Source organism: Elgaria multicarinata, chromosome 2 (genome assembly GCF_023053635.1).
Source record: "Elgaria multicarinata webbii isolate HBS135686 ecotype San Diego chromosome 2, rElgMul1.1.pri, whole genome shotgun sequence".
NCBI classification, from domain to species: Eukaryota; Metazoa; Chordata; class Lepidosauria; order Squamata; family Anguidae; genus Elgaria; species Elgaria multicarinata.
The window spans coordinates 111,266,834-111,287,366 of NC_086172.1; the positions used below are offsets into that span (position 1 = coordinate 111,266,834).

Sequence of the window (20,533 nt, forward strand, 5' to 3'; positions counted from 1 at the left end):
AGTCACATTTACCTTAATGTTATTTATATCAGAGGTTCCAAAAACAGACAAGAGTTTTGAAGAACGTCTTATCTTCAAGGCCTTCCTTCTGAAGTTTGTCAATGCCTACACTCCCATTTTCTATGTTGCTTTCTTCAAGGGCCGGTGAGTTGCATAAGAAGTGAATTAGCACTTACTTTAAGCTGACTCAGTCTTTGTTCAGGAATTACGACTATCTGTGCTAGAGCATTTCCCCTATGAGGGAAGGTTACAACAGCAGGGATTGTTTAGCTTGGAAAAAAGGAGACTAAGGGGAGACTTGATAGCAGTGTACAAAACTATGCATGGTATGGAGAATGTGGATAGGAAGACATTTTTTTCTCCTTTTCCCATAATACTAGAACCTTGGGTCATCCCATGAAGTTGATTGTTGGGAGATTCAGGACAAATAACAGGAAGTACTTCTTCACACAGTGCATAGTTAAATTATGGAATACACTACCACAAGATGTAGTGATGGCCACCAATTTGGATGGCTTTAAAAGGGGGTTGGATACATTCCTGGAGTTGAAGGCTATCAATGGCTACTAGCCCTGATGGTTGTGTGCTATCTCCAGTATTCAAGGCAGTAAGCCTGTGTGCACCAGTTGGTGGGGAACATGGGTGGGAGGATGCTGTTGCGCCATGTCCTGCTTTGTTAGTCCCTGGTCAACAGCTGGCTGGGCACCGTGTGAACAGAGTGCTGAACTAGATGTACCCATAGTCTGATCCTGCATGGCACTTCTTATGTTCACTTTCTGAGTCATTTCTGTTTAAGTCCAGATTTTCATGAAATCTGGTTTGCTTCTCCCATGGCAAATGTAGCCAGTGAAGTGGTACACACACACACACACACACACACACACACACACACACACACAGAGCCTTCATTGGGCAAATGGCACCTGAAGCTGCATTAATTGGGGGTTGGGTGGACAGGGCCCCACGAGTAGAACTGAACAGCATAAACTGCATTGTTGTTGGGCAGTAAATGAGTGGAAGCTTGTTCTCTGCTCCTCTCCTCACTCTCGTGTTCAGTGAAGTGCGGTGGAAGAGAATGAGTCACTTCCGAGTAGACATGTTTATCCAATACAAGGAGAGGTACCTTTGTTGGTGGAAATAAGGGTCATTTGGGGGCAATAAGCTTTTAAACTCATTAAACCTATTCACACCTACACTGGTCTAGAGATTTTTTTAAAAAAGCAGGAAAAGGAATTCTCCTGGCCCCTCTTTCCACTTGGGCTCAGGAAAACGCAATTGAAGGCAATGAGTTACTTCCAAGTAGACATGTTTAGCTCACTCTTCTCGTCGTGTTCACCCTTTCTCAGTGGGTGTAAGGGGTACTTGGGGGTGATCAGCTTTTAATCTCATATACGCTGGTCCACTCTTTCATTACACAAGTTTCCATTGCATCAGTCAGCACTGCTCGCCCAGCCCTCACCCAAGGCACTTGAAATCACACAGGCTCCCAAGCAGAAAATGCTGCAACAGGGAATTGAATCACAAAAGGAGTTTGTGAAGAAGTGGCTTTGCATGAAGAACCGTGCTTGCTACAGAGAGGAACTTACGTCATGTGCCACAATCGTCTGGGAGGTGCATTAGAAACAGAAGAAATATCCCATGAAATGGGTTCCTAGATACTTAAATAAAACATCATTTCATAGCTTATATAAATGTACAATTATGCTTTTGTAAAATATCACCTATAGGGGAATTAGCATGAATACATGTTTTTACCCTACCCAGTGCCTGTTTGCATTCTCTTCCCCTCCTTATTGTTTTATTATGATTTTATTAGAATGTAAGCCTATGCGGCAGGGTCTTGCTATTTACTGTTTTACTCTGTACAGCATCATGTACATTGATGGTGCTATATAAATTAATAATAATAATAATAATAATAATAATAATAATAATATAACATTTAAATCCCATTAAGTGTGCTTTTATATTTCTCAAATATTTCAGGGGAAATAATTGTGGTGTATTGCGACAAAAATGGGGTTCTTTTTTAGGCTTATTTACTAAATACAAGTAAAATAAACATGCTATGTTAGATCATTCTATAGAACATCAGAAAATTAGCATTGGAAACTTTTCAGTTTGCATCAGAATATGTACTGATGTAAACTGAAACATTTCTGATGCAAACTAGTTTAATTTGCATAGGAACTTTTTCCTGGAAAAATGTTGAGCAAGGTCAGATGGGAGAAGAGACGTACTGATCTCGTTCTTTGGGTTAAGTCCCCAACTTTTTGTTCTTCGCAGCTTCACAGGTGGTGGCTGTGAAGCTGCGGCTGCATCATATAACAGATTTGCAGCCACCGTAGGGCTTTGGCTGCGTTTAGGCTGCCCCCAGGTCTCTTGAAACTCAGAAAACTTTAAAAGGTGACCACTAATACATAGAGCTGCAATCAGAATCGGAAATTGGCAAGGCCTATGTTTATTGAATCCTCTGAGCATGCCCACAATATTATTTGTATCTGTAATATTTAACATTAATAAAGTTAGCTCAGATAAGTTACTTCTTTATAACGGTGATCGGTAATGGCTTTTGTTTTGAAAAAGGAGAAAATATCCCAACCCCATTGGCTAGATCTGCTTTTCTATGCTTTCTTGTATGATAGCAAATTATTCGTTGATTGTAAAATGTGTATCCATGTAGATTTTGAATGCATGGGGAAAGTTCCAGCAAGGGTATGAAACTATAGAATAGGCAGGACACAACTCTAACCAATGTTTCAAAATTGTCCTAGATTTGTTGGACGCCCGGGAGATTATGTCTACATTTTTCATTCTTTTCGAATGGAAGAGGTAACTGCAATTTATTTTGTGCATGCTTATTTCCAATCTAGAAAACAACTATGAAAGTTCAAGTTATATGGAAGCCCCTAATTTGTCTTTTTGTACTTTAGTGTGCTCCTGGTGGTTGCTTAATGGAATTGTGCATTCAGCTTAGCATTATTATGTTGGGCAAACAACTGATCCAGAACAATCTTTTTGAAATTGGCATCCCGTAAGTAGCAAAGGAATTCAAATATATTAACCATCTTCTGCAAAAATGCTTGCATATCAACTCTTGGTAGAGAAAATACTGTCTTTTTTCTTGTTTGATATAAAGACAGAATGCAAGAAAAGATCAGAATAAAGCTGTGCTGCAAATACCCCAACCTTTTTGAGCATGTTTGGCATTTTGTGCTGGGTACCACCACAAAAGGATGGTGTAGGAAGGGGGGGGCATGACAAAAATGATCTGGGTCGTCGTCTCCCATTGCCTGAACTGTGTTTGTGTGCATGATTGTGCACCCTATGTGTGTGCTACTCATTCTGGCTTCTCTTTCTCTCTGTCTCTGGGCAGTATCCAAGTGGATCATTCTACAAACTGCTTGCAAACTGGGAAGGTCACAAGTTCTGCCAACCTGCCTAGTTCCAGAAATGAACATTTTCACTCGTTTCCATTTTCTAGGGGAAGTACTAAATCCCCATTGCACAAGTGGTGGGTGCTGCTTGCGGAACAGAATCAGTGGTGGCCCCTGTTTGTGCCGTGGCCCACTTGGATACTGGCCTCTTTTCCCTCTACTTCTCTCTCTCTCTCTCATACATACCCACCCACCTCTTTCTTTATTCCTTTCTTTCTCTCCCTGACAGATTTCTTTCCTTCCTCCTCTTTTCTCTTTCTCCCATTCTGACTCCTCTCTCCCTCTTTCTTTCTTTCCCCTCCACTGCATTTAAGTTTCTTTAGGAACCTTGCCAATATATAGATTGGGATCCAAGGAGGTATTGTTCTCCCAGTAGGGCTTCTGAGTCCTACTCTTCTACTTTGCCTCCCAAACAAGCCACTCCAGGAGCTCAGAGGAACTTTAGGAGAAGCTCTTGTTGCAGCTGTGGGTTGGGAGATTAAACACCGAAGCGTTGGTGTGCACAGATGAAAAGGTCTGTGCACATCTGAGGCGTACTTTGCATCCTGTCCACAAGTCCAGTGTACTAGATTTTATCATCAGTAAGCACTTGCTTATACTCACAAGCCGTTTTTATCTTTACATGTATCATCTCGTACAAATCTTCCTGAAGTATGATAAAAGTAGGTATTTTCAAGCCTACAAATGCTGTTATGAAACCTGCAAGATGTCTAAATGAGTTACTTTTTTTGTTGTTCCTGTTAGAAAAATGAAAAAATTAATACGATACTTGAAATTGAAACGACGGAGTCCTGTAGACCATGAGGAACATTTCAAGAAAAAACAACGCTATGAAGTAGATTATAATCTAGAGCCTTTTGCTGGCCTTACTCCAGAATACATGGAAATGAGTAAGTGAGACTTCAAGAGTCTAAACTAGGGCTCCAAACTTTAATTTCCTAATCACTGATTAATAAATTAAGGCCAGTTTTAATTGGTTGAAGGCAATTTTAGTCAATCGGCTGATTGCTGAGGCCAGGCTTATTTATTGATAGCTATTTTGAATATGATACATTACAAAAAGAGGGAATGATGAAAAAACACAGCCTTCTAAGAGAGAATGGTCATTCCTTTTTTTATTATTGCACTGGATCAAGGCCATGATGGGCCCCGAGGCTAGCCATCTGTAGTAGGCCCCCTATGCTGCTCCCAATAGTGAATTCACACATGACATTTGTGCATACACAGACACACAGTCAACAGTAGAATAATAATGAAAAGACATTTTTCACTACATAGTTTAGTGTAGATAATCTTCCAAGCTTTCCTGGAAGCAAAAGATTAATATCTCTTCCATGGTAGAGTACTGAAATAGAAACAAACTTCCCCTTTTACAGACACAGAAAACATAAACAGACATTGAATCAATCAATCTCTCTCTCTCTCTCACACACACACACACACACACACACACACACACACACACGGAAGAGACATATGCTGACTCAGTGCCTCATTCAGACACAACAGCCAGGCAGAGGACACACATTAAAATCCCCGGCTGGCCCAGGCTATTTTGCTGCATGAGAAGGACCAGAAATGGCCAAATGTTGATCATAGCTGCAACTTCACACTTAAAAATGGTAGCAGGCTCATTTCTCATAAAACCATTGGACAAAATGATGGTCCATCTGGAATGTGCCTGAATGTTTTGCCTGATATCTTAGGTTTTACAAGGGCTGGAGACCTGCTCTTTTTTTCTTTTCTTTTTTTGAAAGCTGAAGATCTGGCCTAGCTAGTGGGCCACCTGAGACATTGGGCCAGGACTATAGCCCCCTTAGCCCTGTGGTTAGTCCAGATATCAAGAGCTTTTAGCATCTCAAAGGGACACCTTTATTGAGCTTCTGATAATATGCAAAATCACGTAAAAATACTTAACTAATTGGTTAAAAAGGAAATGGTTAATCAGCTAAAAATTCTTTAATCAATTGAAACCTGCAGCTTATGTTAGAAAAATGTGTCCAGGTGAAACGGTCTGATGTGAACAATTAAATATGGATTGTGTTGGACTATACATTTTTTCTCTATGTATATAAGTTTACACTGGCCAAGTGGTTAAATTGTGGAATGAATAGCAATTTTTGATGTTCCCCATATGAACTTGCCAAATCAAAACAGTTGCCCTGCAGAGCTGATCTATATGCTGCACATTTCTGGTTATAGCAGATAAGTATATATGGAGTATTGAACTGCCACAACAGCAGAGTTGTCCTTCGCCCCCAAATAATGCTTCTGTACGCCTGGGTCTCACTGCAGTTGCCGTAATGTTTGTAAAGTTGTTGCTGTCTGGATCAGTACTATCATATGGGAAATCCCCACATCCACACCACACCTTACCTTCTGGTGGTAGCTGCTACTGCAGTGGAAATTTTGCATATGCAGTGATTCCTGTAGAACAGAAGAATTACAGACGCTGCCTCAGAGCAAAAGTCCAGCTAGTCCAGCATTTTGTGTCCAATGGCAGCCAGTTAGATGCTTTCAGAAAGCAAGCCATTTCCATCATTGGGGGAATGAAGGTGGCATTTAATCTGCATATTATGCAAAAGGTTTTTGCAAGGTGTCAATGTGGCATTTGACCTTGAGAGAGGGAGGCAAACATAAATGGATATCTTCAAAGATAGAAAGGTAAATTGGGAAGACTGTAGCCTTGAAATGCAGCTAAGAAATGTATTAAATAAATAAATCCCTGGTTTGAGAGGTCATTTTCATTCAGTAACTAACTAGATATCATTCCTTTCTCTTCTGATCAGCTTGAGGCTTTTGCAATTTTCAAGTTCAGATTTTTATTTCTTAAAACTTTGCCAAGCAGTTAGCTCTGAAGTCCTTTCCTTATGGAATATATGACTCTAATATTTTTGCACTGAAACAAAGCATGTTATGCTCCCCCAAAGTTCCTATTTCATGAAATGTTATCATATAGAACACCTCGTGTAAGTGTAGGCCTAGATAACATAATGGGTTAAACACCTAGTTACAGAAATGTACATGCTATTTGTATGAGTTACGGTTTCGGTAGCTGTTTTTGGCTGTTTGTTGATGCTAGTTTCCAAAACATCCCATCTAGAACAGTATAATATGCAAATTACACTAATTTCTTTTTAAATTTTCAGTTATCCAGTTTGGGTTTGTAACCCTGTTTGTGGCATCCTTTCCACTGGCTCCTTTGTTCGCACTGCTGAACAACATCATTGAAATACGTCTAGATGCAAAGAAGTTTGTTACTGAACTAAGGAGGCCGGTTGCAGTTAGAGCAAAAGATATAGGTAAGTAGTCCACTAATGGCACAGACATTAGTTAATATTGGATTATATCCAATGGAGGCGTTGCCTTGGCGGAAAGCACTTTTGCTTGCACAAGTTGGGGCATCTGATTTTCACCAATGCCCCCTACTTAGTTAACTCACTGCCGCTACCACCAAACCTGTTCTTGATGCAAAGGGTAACGAGAGAATTGGGTGCCAGGATTTGCAGAAGTACTTTGCTAAAGCAAAAGCACTGTTGGATGCAATCTGCTATTCCATACTTATGTCGCGTACTTACGTCACAGGAGAAGAGGGATGTTATTATTTCTATTCCGTTTTCTTGCGCTAAAGAAACTCAAAGCAGCTAACATCAAAGAGATTCAAATAACCACACAGTTTCAATCAGCATGATAATATATTATAATAACAGAATCAGAAAGCAGGACATAATATTGGTTCAGCTTTCCCTTAAAGAGCCAGGTGTGCACCAGATGCTATAAGAGGCCATATAGGCTTCTTTAAGGAGGAGCTTCCGTCATAGCATCAGTGCCATGACCAAAAAGACCCCACTTGTGCCTACCAAACCACAGTCAGCAGGGGATTGATGTAGGATCTCACATATAGCATGGAGTGTACAGGATCATGGTAGAAGGCCATTCTTAAGGTGCCCAGTCCCAAACCGTTTAGGCTTTAAAGATAAGAAAAAGTATTTTGAACCTTTGCTACACAAAGGATAAAACAGATGATAATGTAGCTGTGGAATTATTTATAGTCATCAGTGCTTATTCTATCAAGTGCTTATTCTAGTCATCAGTGCTTATTCTATCAGTGCTTATTCTATCTATCAACATCTTTAACATCCTACTTGTCTTTTCCCAGGAATATGGTATAATATCCTCAGAGGTGTAGGAAAACTTGCTGTGATAATAAATGTAAGTAATTTTTATTTTTATTTTGCAAATGGTGATTAATCACAATGGTTCACATTTTCTTTTCAGTTAATTTGAAGTGTTACATTAAAAGAGCTCGTGGGATGCGGAGCCTTGAGCGTTGGGTACAGACGCAAGCATCAGATTCTTACTTGAGCTATGAAGCTCATGGAGCAGCTCACTAACTCCCAGGCCCAACCTATCTCATAAAGTTAAAACCCCGCTCTGAGCAAGTTGGAACGAGGGAATGACAAACTGCTAATGAAAACAAACTTTTATTTTAGATTTTTAAAATCCCAAATATAAGTTGTCATCTGTTGCAAAGGACTTCTTTTTAGACCTTCATAAGCAAAGGATTATTTGTCAGTAAAGTGAACGGTTTTCCTGACATCTTCCCATTCACACAGAAAGTAAGGGAACATATATGTTTTTCCACATGAAGCAAGTTCTTCAGGGCAGGTAGGAAGTTGCTACGAGAAACTCAAGATGCCCCTGGACACCTCCCAACCCAGTTTTTGTGCTTCTTGACTGCCGTGCCAACTGGATGCCTCCCATTCAATAGAATTAAGAGCAAATATGAGCCATTTATCTTTTTTTCCCTTTTCTTTTTCCCTCGCTTAGGATGTTTTCCCTGTTCTTCCATATTTATTGCAACAGTCTGTTCAATAGTGACAATAGCATTTTTGTTCCTCTGAGTCACACTACTCTGCTTTTACTTTCATGGAACAAATTAAACATGCCTTGTTCTACATAATATCTCGCACACACCCTTCCCAGGCACAAGAATTTCAGAGCAGACTTTACAAGCTCAGGTTCCTTTGAAATAAGGCAACGTGGTTGTCTTGTTGTACTGTTAGTTGTATTTGCAAATGTATGTAGTAAGCAGGCATTACAGAAACACAGACGCGCGTACACATGCGAGTGGTGGTACACCAGGGGGCCTGTAGGCACATTTGAAAATCTGAGAAATGATGCTGGTCATTGTCTCAAAATAGCTGCCATGGAGGGAATGCCTAATTACAAAATGGCTGTTGTGGTGAGTTCAGTAGTTACAAAAGACAAGTGCCTTGCCCAAGAAGCTAAATTCAAGGCAGAGGATGGGTTTGATCTCAAAATACCAAACCACGTATTTGCCCCCCCACACACACACACACAAAACAAACAAAATACCCATTTCAAAGAAGTTGTACTAATGATACTTAGCCATATAGAAGAGAGCCAGTACGGTGTAGTGGCTAAAGTGTTGGACTGGGAGTCGGGAAATCTGGGTTCTAGTCCCCACTCAGCCATGGAAACCCATTGGGTGACTTTGGACCAGTCACACACTCTCAGCCCATCTCACCTCACAGGGTTGTTGTTGTGAGCATAAAATGAAGAGATGGAGGATTATGTATGCTGCCTTGGGTTCCTTGGATGAAAAAAGGCAGGATATAAATGCAATAATAAATCAATAAAAATATACACAAACAAACAGACACAGAGGAAAAACATGCACACATGCTCCAAAAAAGGGGGGTCTCTCTCTTTTGTGCAAACACACACACACACACACAAAACACCCAGGCAAACACACATGAACACCAGACAAAACATCCCCAGGCCACTTCCCACTGCTCCTCCTTCCCCATCAGGTCACTTCCCGAAGCCCGCAGGCCTCTCTCCATTGCCCTCATCACAGAGCTACCCCCAGATTGCTCCATATCCACCCCCCAGCTACTAGTCAGCAGTGACATCCCTTTTTTCCCCTTCAAAGGAAGTTTTAGCTGGTGGGCTGTGCAGTGGGGCAACTGAAAGCCTGTTTTGCTTTTCTTTTTAGAAGGGTTTTTAGAAGTCCACAAGAAAAACGCAAACAAACACATAAAACTAAGTACCAGAGGGAATGTCCAAGGGTGCCATGGTGCCCGTGGGCACTGCGTTGGAAGACCCCAGTTAGACCCAAATCAACACCAATTTCCGCAGAGCCACTAACTTCCCCACAAACACCTTGGTCATATACCAAATCAGGCAAAATGTATTTCATCCCTTACCCTTTCAGGTGAATGTGAGTCTGATTCTAGAAACTCGCAACAATAAATTGCACAGTAGTGACCGTTGTTCTCCATCAACAACAACCACCTGACAGCAACAAGCTTAGAGAGGAACAGAAGCACTTCTCAGCTTTGCTAAATACAATGGCATGACTCACAGTAGTATATTCATCCCATGCCTAATGCTCACTTCTTAAACACAATAGCATTAAAGGGGGGGGGGATTGATGAAAACACGACTGACCTAGGTTATTTTTTTCTAAATTATGTGGCTTGCTTATTATACAACAAAACTGGTAAAAATCCTTAGGCATATATTATTTATAAAATATCATATGGCCCAGTGGGTTAGGTCCTTTTAACTTGATGCTTTTAATAGCCCTGTTAAAATGGATGTTTTCATGTAATGCAATGGCTGTTTACTGAAGGAGTTGTTTGTTCTTCACTGATTTTGCAGCGCTTATAAGTACATCCAAAGACTCTTGTCAGGATTCACACAATCCAGCTGGGTCTTTTTGTTGTTGAAGTAGAAGAAAGCACTGCAGTGATTTTGCTAGCTTTTTTAGTAATCACAGGAAAATTATTATTGTTGTTGTTGTTGTTGTTGTTATTAAATCAAAGACATAACCATTTAATAATTTCATGACTTAGTAGTGAGATTTCCAACAAATAATGGGAATATGTTTGGAACAGTAGCCAAAGAGGTGGACTGAAACTAAAGCAAATGCCAGCCTCAAGTCCTCTTCCCACCTGGCTTTGCCCTGCCCTTTTCCTGCTAGGTTCCTGCTTCTTCCCTCCCTCTGGTTCTAAAGGGAACCTCATCTCTGCCTGGTGCCTCATTTGCATCCTTATCTGAGGCCCTTCCCCTTTTCCCTTCAGGTGTAGCCCATCTCTGTGGCCTTGTTAGCAAGATGCTTACTAAATGGTGGGAAGGTATATGGAAATGTGGAATAGAGATAGGTGAGTCTTTGTTAAGCAATGGAGAATGTCCCCCCTGCTTCTGCAGCTCCTACACTGTCTCTCAGTTGTGTTTCTAGACATTAGCTGTGCTGGTTGTTGCTCACCTCTGTATACCCACATTCATACTTGACTTTTTTGCTTCCAGGCCTGTTAAGCATGGCATTCTTGTCCCTTTCCTTAATGTGACGTGTGTTAGTTGTTAGGCATGCAAATAGGGCTGAGATGGTGGTTGGGATTGGTATGTTGGCTGCTGATGTCATAAAGGCACTGATGGCTCTCCAAAGCAGGAGAAAACAAGTAATATTCTCCTATGGGATTACAATGGAAATTGATCATTTGAGCCTTCAGGTGAGTGTTCATAGGTTCCCCAAATACAGAGTATTCTCTCTCCCACTCTCTCAACTTTCTGGTGGTTCTTGCCCTGCTCACACTATTGGGCGGTATAAAAATCCAATAAATCAATAATAAATAAAGTATTATTATATAAGATTTGTTTTACTTATAAAAGACAAAAAATATTGGCAAATTTTTGAACATTTGTGCCTAAAATGATTTCCCCCCCTTATCTTTCACTATCTGAAGTTTCTTGTCCCCTTTATGTTATGATCAAGGCTGCAGTATATATGAGGCAAAAGCGTGGCAAATGTAGGTGCCCTTGATGAAGTTATCTAATTGGAGCACCTGAATAGACAATAAACCAATAAATGCAAGGTAGTTCAAAATGATTTACTGTGCACATGACAAGCACAGGCAGTAACAACATGTGAGCGGACCCAAAACCAGAGAGAGAACAACATATCAAGCATTGCACTTCTACTGAAAGCATATTGTGTTTAGAAAAGTAATGTCAGGGTTTTCTGAAGGGCCTGTTGTATTTGTCCATGTGATGTTATCTCCCCAGTCAACCTCAGCTGCTTGTTCTTAATTTACTTTAGTTCTAGATTTTGAGTATCAAACTCCCATGATGTGAAGAAAACCATTAGCTGCAGGTCTAGTGATATGGCCTGAACCAGCCGGATTCACAGCAGTCTGTCTACTGATCAGCCCTACTGGGGGAGGAGACATTTGATTCTGGTTATATAATCAATCAAGCGTTGCCTGAATATTGCGCTCATTCTTTACTCTTATGGCTTAGGCATTTGTGATCTCATTCACATCTGACTTCATTCCACGCCTCGTGTACCTGTATATGTACAGTGCGAATGGCACCATGCATGGCTTCGTGAACCATACGCTATCCTATTTTAATGTCAGCGATTTTCAAGAAGGAACAGCTCCAAATGAAGCTATGGAGCTTGGCTACCCAGTCCAAATATGCAGGTACATAAAGTTATTTATTTATTTATTTATTTATTACATTTTTATACCGCCCAATAGCCAAAGCTCTCTGGGCGGTTCACAAAAATTCTTTGAAATAGTTTTTCCTTAGGAAAACTTAGGTTTTTCCCTGGGATGTTGACACATATATGCATCTCACAAGGTTGCACATGTAAGTTTCCACGTACTGGTCCTAGGCTCTGTATGTATTTGAATATAGCCTTGCTGCTGCCATCTTCCATCTGTAAGTGAATCTTCCTTCTCGTACCTCATCTCCTGTGCACACACTGTCTTGTCTCAACCATCACAGCATGAGTCACACCAAGGGCATAAAACCTCAGCCAGTGGGAACGTCTGTTTTTAGACAGGGCTTTTTTTTTCCTTGACACCTTTCTCAAAAGTTGAAAGTGTTGAGCTTTTAAGTTTCTCTAGCACCCACAAAATATCGTCCCTTGAGGACTCCACCTGAGATGTCCCAAAAGGATCTTAATGCCAATCAAAGTACTCCCATCATACCCCAGAGAGAATAATAAAGAAGCCTTTTCACTTCACCATGAAGTGCAGAGCTTGTAACATCCACGCTAACAAATCCAACATGATAGGGAACAAAAGCCATAAACATTATTACCCACAGGATTCCCCTAGACCATTTGTCTTACACCCACTTAACACAGAGATCTGCAGAAGGATCCACTTACCCAAAGCCACTGCATAGAAAACTGATGCTGCTGCCCTGTGTCCCTTACTGTGATCCCCACCCCACCCCCCGGGAGCCTTTCAAATACTCAATACAATTCTCCATGCTCCATGGCTAAGCCAGCATCAATCCAAGTGATTAAGCGATGTCAGGAAAGGCCTGTTGGTTAGGTGGCCATAGTCACGAATGTAGAGGTCCAGTCAACTTCTACACTCCTGGGCTCCATATGTCTTTAGCTACTACAGTTGGGTCTCTTTTTGCCTCTGGTCCAAAGACTGGACCTGAAAATCTAAACTTTAAACTGAACCTTGCTATCCCATCTGTTACCCCAGGAACATGTCCAGTTGTAAATATAACAGTCAGCTCTACATATGCTAGAACAGATTCATGAACTGATTGCATAACCTTCCTCCATGTCCAGTACCAATCTACACTTGTAAACCACCATGTAAATCTTTGATATTTCCTGGGTTCCAAACCCAAATAAAATCTTCTTCCGTAAGCATTCCTAGTTTTACCTCTTGGATTAAAAGCAAGCCACACAGCCCAAAGCTGACACCCTTCCCTCCTTGCACAAAAGTCCCTCTGCTGCCTCATCCTCACTTCTGTCTCTGGCCTCAACAACCTCGTAAGACAAGCTGCATCAGGATGTCTTCCACTGCACCCCATGGTTCAGTGCATAGGAGGGATGGTAACACTTTCCCAATATATTATACTTACAGCATGTGCCTTTTCAGACTTTCCCTCCCTCCCAGCCAATGTTTTTTTTAAAAATGGCTGCTACACCCCTTTGTCCCAACCACGTCTTTTCCCAGATAAGAATTCCAGTCAGACCCAGCTCTTCCAATTGCAAAATGGGGGAGGGTTTGTTTGTTTTGTTACATATTTATCTTTTAGCCCAACCAAATGGAGCAAGGAAGCGCAACTAGAGTAAGATGACTGCAGCTACTAAAAACCATCTGTAGGGACTTGTTACACCCACACACACACCCCAAAAAATGGTCTATGTTCCCCCCCACCTCTCAGAAAGCAGGGCAGAATCCATGTGTAACCCCGATGTATGCAGCCAGTCACAGCCTTAAGTTCATGAGGTAGCTGTGCTACTGAATAAGAAAAAAAGATTGCCTCAGCAAGACTTCCATGGCAACATTCTCAAAGGACATACTAGTCCTACTCAGGCTGCTTGCATGTTATTGGCCTTTATACACCTGGCCCCCATCTATACGACAACAGGATTGCTCCTCATTAAATTTAAACCCAAATTTTCATTGATTCGAATGTAGGTAAAGAGTGTCACACTGCAGCAGCAACAGCGATTTATCTCCTGAATTTATGTATTTTTATAGTCAGTTATAAATGCGCACATGCGCGTTATCACATATACAAGGCTACGGAGGAGAGAGGAGCGAAGCTATATATTTTATATACGGAGCTCCGCAGATTCAGATAACAGACAAACTGGGAGCGGGGGGGAGGAACGAGGCAACAGAGGGAAAGGAACGAGGCAGCAGAACACACCTCCTTCCTCTGGCTGCCCGTTTCCTCCTGACCTGATTACTGGATTGAGGCTTGCAAGACTCAACAAATCCTCCTCATTTGTTCCCTCTACCATCCCAGCAACTTTTTCTTCTTCTCACACTAAGGTACAATAGATAGGAGGAGATAATTTCCAATTACTGTGCCAACAGGATAACAGTGCATAGGAGGCTTCCAGAGATAATAACTAACAGAATAACAGCGCATAGGAGGCTTCCAGAGATGGATTTTATGGCATTCTCACCCTCCCTCATACATAGAATTTTACCAGGGGTCTGTCTATATGCACTCAAAGCTCTGCAGTGGCTGCAAATCTGTGCTGCGTCAGTTACATGACGCAGCTGCAGATTCGCAGCCCACAAAGCTGTGTTGTGAAAAAGTCGGGGACTTACCACGACTTTTTCAATGGGAGTGAAGTTATCCTGGCTCTTTTGCCGTCTGACCTCGCTCTGTGGCTGATCTGGGGGGGGGGGCAGTCCTGGAGGATAGTGACCAGCAACTGGAAGCCAGAAAGAGGATGGGCAGGTGGCTCCAGTACCCAGATGACTGCTGTAAACCCCACGCTCTTTCCTTGGCGTGGGGATTACCTGATGCCACCCCTGGTAAGCGAAACCCCAGGGTTTGGGGGAACGCGGAGCCAACTCATCACCATGAAGACAGCCCCCAAGTGTCCAGATGAGGTTGTCTTCCACTTGTAACCCAGCCATATTTCCCCACCGCTTCCTCTGTCTTCCCCCCGCCCCCACAAAAGATCCATTCAGGAGGAAAAGATGGAATAGCTTTACCATATCTTCTGATAGGTAGCATTTGGAACTCTCTGTCTGGAAGCAGTCTTAATCTCCAACCTATCGTTATATTTGGAAACAAATCCAAATACTCTTTGAAAGAATCTAACAATAATTCTACTTTTTTCCTATGTAAATAGCCAACATCATTAAATACATACTTGATTTTAAAGACGATATTTTGAGGTTTCAGCCCATCACTAACTCTTCATGGGGTTAGTGTACAAGAAGAGACATATGCACACACAACACATTCTCCCTCTCTCTCTCTCTCTCTCTCTCTCTCTCTCTCTCTCTCACACACACACACACACACACACACACACACACACACACACATGATCTCTAAAACATTTACAACTGAAATAAAAGGAGTCACTAGTAGGTGGATATGGCAAGAGTGCAAGAAAGCAGCAAGATAATACTGTCAGCCAAGTGTCTGGCTGTTGTCCTATTTTTTTATATTCTCCTGGACAGCGTCATTTTAAATTGAATCAAACCCATATAACTTGGCAAACGTTTAAGCTTTCTGCAAGAACCTGCTCTCTCTATAGAATATATCTGATGTTGATATAGCCCAGGCTGCTGAACTACTTTCAACATGAGGGCCAAATTCCATTTTGGAGAAGTTCTTGGGCCGGGGTGGGTGGGTGGGTGTTTGTTCCAGTGGTGGGAGGGGCCAAAGGTAAAAAGGGCTGTGGCCAAAGAGGTGGGCAAAACGCCCAAAATACCAACATATTTGAGCTTCAAGCCCTTCCTGCCAGTAACTATGCCTTAAGGGAGGCATTTCAACCTTTTAGAATAGGAAAAGAAAAACCTACATAAAAGCCTGGAAACCACTGAATGACTGGTAGTTGTGGAAGGAGCGTGGGGCCAGGGAAGGGGTCATGGCCTTCTGTGGAAACCAGAGGGGCCTATTTGGCTCCCAGGCCTGAGGTTCTGCACCCCAATACAGCCTTCAGTGTCTGATATAATCACGACTCCCAGCCGGAAGCTACTGATTCTCAATTATGTCCTGTTTTTCAGGTACAAAGATTACAGAGAGCCCCCATGGTCTGAAGATAAATACGACATTGCCAAGGATTTCTGGGCTGTGCTCGCAGCAAGATTAGCATTTGTAATAGTCTTTCAGGTAAAGTATGACCAAAGCCCATTGGTTTGGCTTTCTATACCAGAAGGTAATTGCAATGAAAATAAACACAAATGGAATGTCATATTTAGCAGTGCATAGTGTCTTAACAGATGAAGCTTTTGAAAAGAGAAGTACCCAGTTCAGATCAAGTCTCTGTGATGCTCATTAGGTGGGCATGGAGCTCCTGTCACTCTGTATTTCTCCCATCTTCCTGGTAGCATCTAATGTAACACAGCGCTGTACATCTCTGTGTTTCCCTTCCAACACCAATAATGTACGGCGGGGGCAAGGATCTGATGACATATATTGCTTTAAATGTTACCAAAGAGAGGCATATAAGAAAAGGCATATATTTCATAACATATGAAGTTAAATGGATCAGCCTCCATCAGCTTCCCACGTCATGAATCCACAGTTGAAAATTGTTTGTGCTCTTAACTTGTTACAAAATACACTTTTTATTTTCATCTTGATTAATCGTCATTTATGAAAAAGTAACATATAGAAAATAGAGTTATCAGGGCATTTAAAATCTGTGTTCATGTACATTATACAGAGAGATGTAAATCACACATTAATTTCACACAACTGTGGTTTCTGAAAATTGTTTCTTATACATTAGTCATAATCTTGGAAGTAATTCTCATTGATTTCAGTGGAGCATTTTTCAAAGCAAGTTTGTTTGGGAATATAAATTTAGGACAAAATGTCCTGGCTTGCGAAATCAAATAATCTATGCTTAACAAACCATATGTTGTTTGCGAGTGCACAACCCAACAAAAAACTCTAAAGAACCTATAGTGCCGAGTTTCCATGTCATGATAACCATCCAGGAAAGGGGTGTTTCTGGATGTGGTTTTTTATTTATTTATGTATTACATTTATATACCGCCCCATAGCCGAAGCTCTCTGGGCAGTTTACAAAAGTTAAAAACAGTAAACATTACAAAAGTATACAAAATTTAAAACCATCAAAAACATAAGAACAACAGTATAAAAACAACATCCATTTAAAAACAACAGTTCTGAGGTCCATTAAAAGACAAACTTAGCGTTGTTAAATGCTGTTAAATGCCTGGGAGAAGAGAAAAGTCTTGACCTGGCGCCTGAAAGGTAACAGTTGTTGATCACAGTAAACTGAAAGCTGAAGCAACAAGTACGCGGGAGGCAGTGCACTCACTTGCACGCTGCTGTGCGGCCCCACCAATTCCTGGGATAAACACACCAGGAACATGTGAACCAGGTCATTCTCTGGGCAAAGTTAAGCACTTTTAAAGGGCCATTGATTTCTGTGGGCCAAATTTGTGACCAAACGTAACTCTCCATCAAAATCAATGGAATTTCGGTGTGCTTAGTTTTGACTGGCTTTAATTTTGACTTTGGTAACATTTTTTCAAACATTCTTATTTTTTCAGAACTTGGTCATGTTTATGAGTGACTTTGTGGACTGGATTATCCCAGACATTCCTAAGGACATTAGTCAGCAAATTCATAAGGAGAAAGTTCTGATGGTGGAAGTCTTCATGAAAGAAGAACAGGGAAAGCTGCAGCTACTAGAAACGTGGAGGGACAAGGATAAAAGGAAAGGTGAAAACTGTAACAACCACAGCCCCAGGTCATCAATGAGCCATAGAGGGAGTGTGTCTTCCTGCCATTCATGCCACATCGACGTGTAGAAAAGGAAGTCGTTTTATGCTTGGGCATTCCATTCATAAACAAGCCATTACTTAACTGATAGAACTTAATTCTTTAATAATCTGGTGCATGTTTAAGCATATGCAACCATTTTGCTTATATATGTAAGAAATAATGTTCTTACAAAAATGAGGACCATATTTTATTTCTGACTAGAGATTATTATTTTTTGCACAAAAAGTAATGCAGGGATTTTTTTACAAACACATATAGATAGCTACCACATTGCTTGCTTATAACTATCACTGTTTTTATTTTAAAAGCAGGTAGGATTCTGTAGGCTGTTATCAGAGAATTTTATTTTAGCTTATTTATTGAAAAAATGACAGAGGTAAGAATCAAATTACAAGTATTGGTATAATTTTGGGCTCCCCATTCCTGATAAGCTATATGGGAGCCTTAAAATATGCAAAACAAACTAAATAGCGTGCTTCCTTGAAAAGCTGTGGCTGAAAAACTCTGGACTTAAATCTAATGGCTTTTTTGAAAGCAGAAATCCTGCTGAATCTCCGTGGCTGTCTGCTGAACACACTATATTTTCTCTCAAGTGAAAGCAGTGGCAAGAACATTTTATTTTTCATTTGGGGCTCTTGCCTTGGTAGAATTCAGTTCATCACTTCGGCTGCACTTTACTCATTCTAATGAACAAAAGAGTCGGGATAGAGTTGCTACCTTCCTCCCAGCGCTACGGAGAGGGGTTGACTTGAATATCTTTAATTTCTTCTCAACACGTAGAGATGGAGGATTTGTGAAAGGCCATTTAGTTTAGTAATCTAGGGTGTGTCTAGTGCACATTCCAGAGGGGGTCAAGAAGACAAGAAGGAATATTAGTAACAGCACAAACTTCCCCAAGCACTGAGGGGCCTTTTTGAAAAGTGCCCTGAATTAAAGAGCACACACAGAGCTACTAGCAAATCACACTGCCTGCCACAAACCTAGAAACCTTAGAATACACTGAATAATCGTATTCTCTAAGCGGCCATGCTCACATGCCATCTCCGCCAATTGTAGCCAGATTTGAGCACATATAGAACACTTTCATTTCACTGATCAGAGCACCAATCATAGCTCACAGCATTGTTCAGTTCAACAGATATGACCCAGCAGCCCAATTTCCCAATAAAACCATCCAGTTGTTGTTCTCTGCCACTTTTACATCCTTTCTATTTTTATTCCTCCCTCACACACTCTCTTTCACAGCAAAAAATGACCAAAGGGCTGGAGCACCTTCCCAGTGAGCATTTGAGGTGTTTTACTTTTTTCTAAAAACAAATTAATAAAGTTCTACAGATTTATACAGTTATGACTGACACGTGAGTACAGAGAGTTTTTTTCTCTCCCTTTCTCATTATACTAGAACTCAAGGTCAGCCTGTGAAATTGATCAGCAGTAAGTTCAGAACAGACAAAAGAAAGTGCTATTTTACACAATAAGTACTGCACTTGGGGTGCAATCCTATGCATGTTTAGGCAGAAGGAAGTCCTTCATTTTTTTTCAGTCTAAACATACATAGGTTTGCGCCCTTATAGAATCTACTGCCACAAGATATGGTCACAACCACTAGTTTAGTGGATTTTTAAAACAGGTTAGACAAATCTTTCAATGGCTGTTAGCTATGATAACTAAATGAAACATCCATGTTCAGAGGTGGTATAGCTCTGAATTCTAGGTGCTTGGGATAGTCAGCAGGGAAGGGCCATTGCTTTTATGTACTGGGTGTAGGCTGGCCACTGTTGGGTTCAGGATGTGAATTCTAGGTCTGATCCAGCAGGGTGATCACTCAGCATTTTAAGGGCACATGCAGAATCTGTGTAAGGGGGAGGCCAGAGTAAGCCCCTGGCTACTCTGGCCATTTCTCCTCTTAAAAAAATAGCAACCTTTATTATCTGTCTTTCTAATTGCATTTATATCAAGTTGCAAATAAGAACTTGAAATGATCCAATAGAATTAAGAACCATTACAGCTGTCTACAGGGTGAAGTTCCTCTGGGCTCATCACCGGCAGCTAGGATTTGTAAACAGGAGCCCCAAAAATGGTAATGAAAAAGGGGAGCTATATCGATTTCTGGTTGATCCTGGTGTCATGTGTATTTTTCCTCTTTGAATAGCTAGAGCTAAAAGCCCTAAATTGGCATTAAGACTGCTTTTCAAGAATAGCTGTGTAAAATATAGTTGCAGTTGGGATGCAGGAGGATAAGGAGAGGGAGTGAGGAAAGAGTGGAAATTAATGGCAGAAAGCCTGGAGAGAATAAGTAAGAAGAGGCAATAGGCTGAGGTTAGCGGGGAGGAGATCACACTGAAAAATGCAGTGGGCAGCTGCCCCCCCCCCTGCCCCCGGTAAGTATATTATAGATTCTGGGATGGAGTTATTCCTGAAGATTTGGGAATCCTTGAGGGTGGGTGGGTTCTTCTTTTATCAGAAAAAAAAATAACGATAACCTTCAAAGTTTTGGTAAATGAGGGATGTTCCCTGTATTAAATTACAGAATTACAGTTTGGATCAGGTTATTCTGTGGAGTATTTCTCTTAATTTTTCTAGTTCATTGGATTATATGCCCTCTTCGACATATAAAACAACACTACCCCAATCTACCCTTCCCTGGCTTTTCTATATAGTATATATTCAGGAATACTGGTATCCCACCAGTTCTATCCATTCCAGTGGTTTCAGATATATATTGGACATGTCTACACCAGTCATTTATCCCAGGATCATCCCGGGATCATCCCTGTGCATCC

At 41.1% G+C, this 20,533-nt stretch overlaps 1 protein-coding gene across 1 annotated transcript in view; it reads left to right on the forward strand.

Annotated features, from left to right (window-relative positions):
• The window catches only part of ANO1 (anoctamin 1), a 141,633-nt gene extending 122,683 nt beyond the window's left edge, over positions 1-18,950 (forward strand). The window contains exons 19-27 of the mRNA XM_063117376.1: positions 33-144; positions 2,775-2,832; positions 2,934-3,034; positions 4,182-4,327; positions 6,587-6,739; positions 7,597-7,649; positions 11,769-11,953; positions 15,995-16,100; positions 17,516-18,950. Of these exons, the coding sequence (XP_062973446.1) occupies positions 33-144; positions 2,775-2,832; positions 2,934-3,034; positions 4,182-4,327; positions 6,587-6,739; positions 7,597-7,649; positions 11,769-11,953; positions 15,995-16,100; positions 17,516-17,776 (1,175 nt within the window). The 3' untranslated portion in view covers positions 17,777-18,950. The remainder of the gene's footprint in view (positions 1-32; positions 145-2,774; positions 2,833-2,933; positions 3,035-4,181; positions 4,328-6,586; positions 6,740-7,596; positions 7,650-11,768; positions 11,954-15,994; positions 16,101-17,515) is intronic.
• The last annotated feature ends 1,583 nt before the right edge of the window (positions 18,951-20,533 follow it).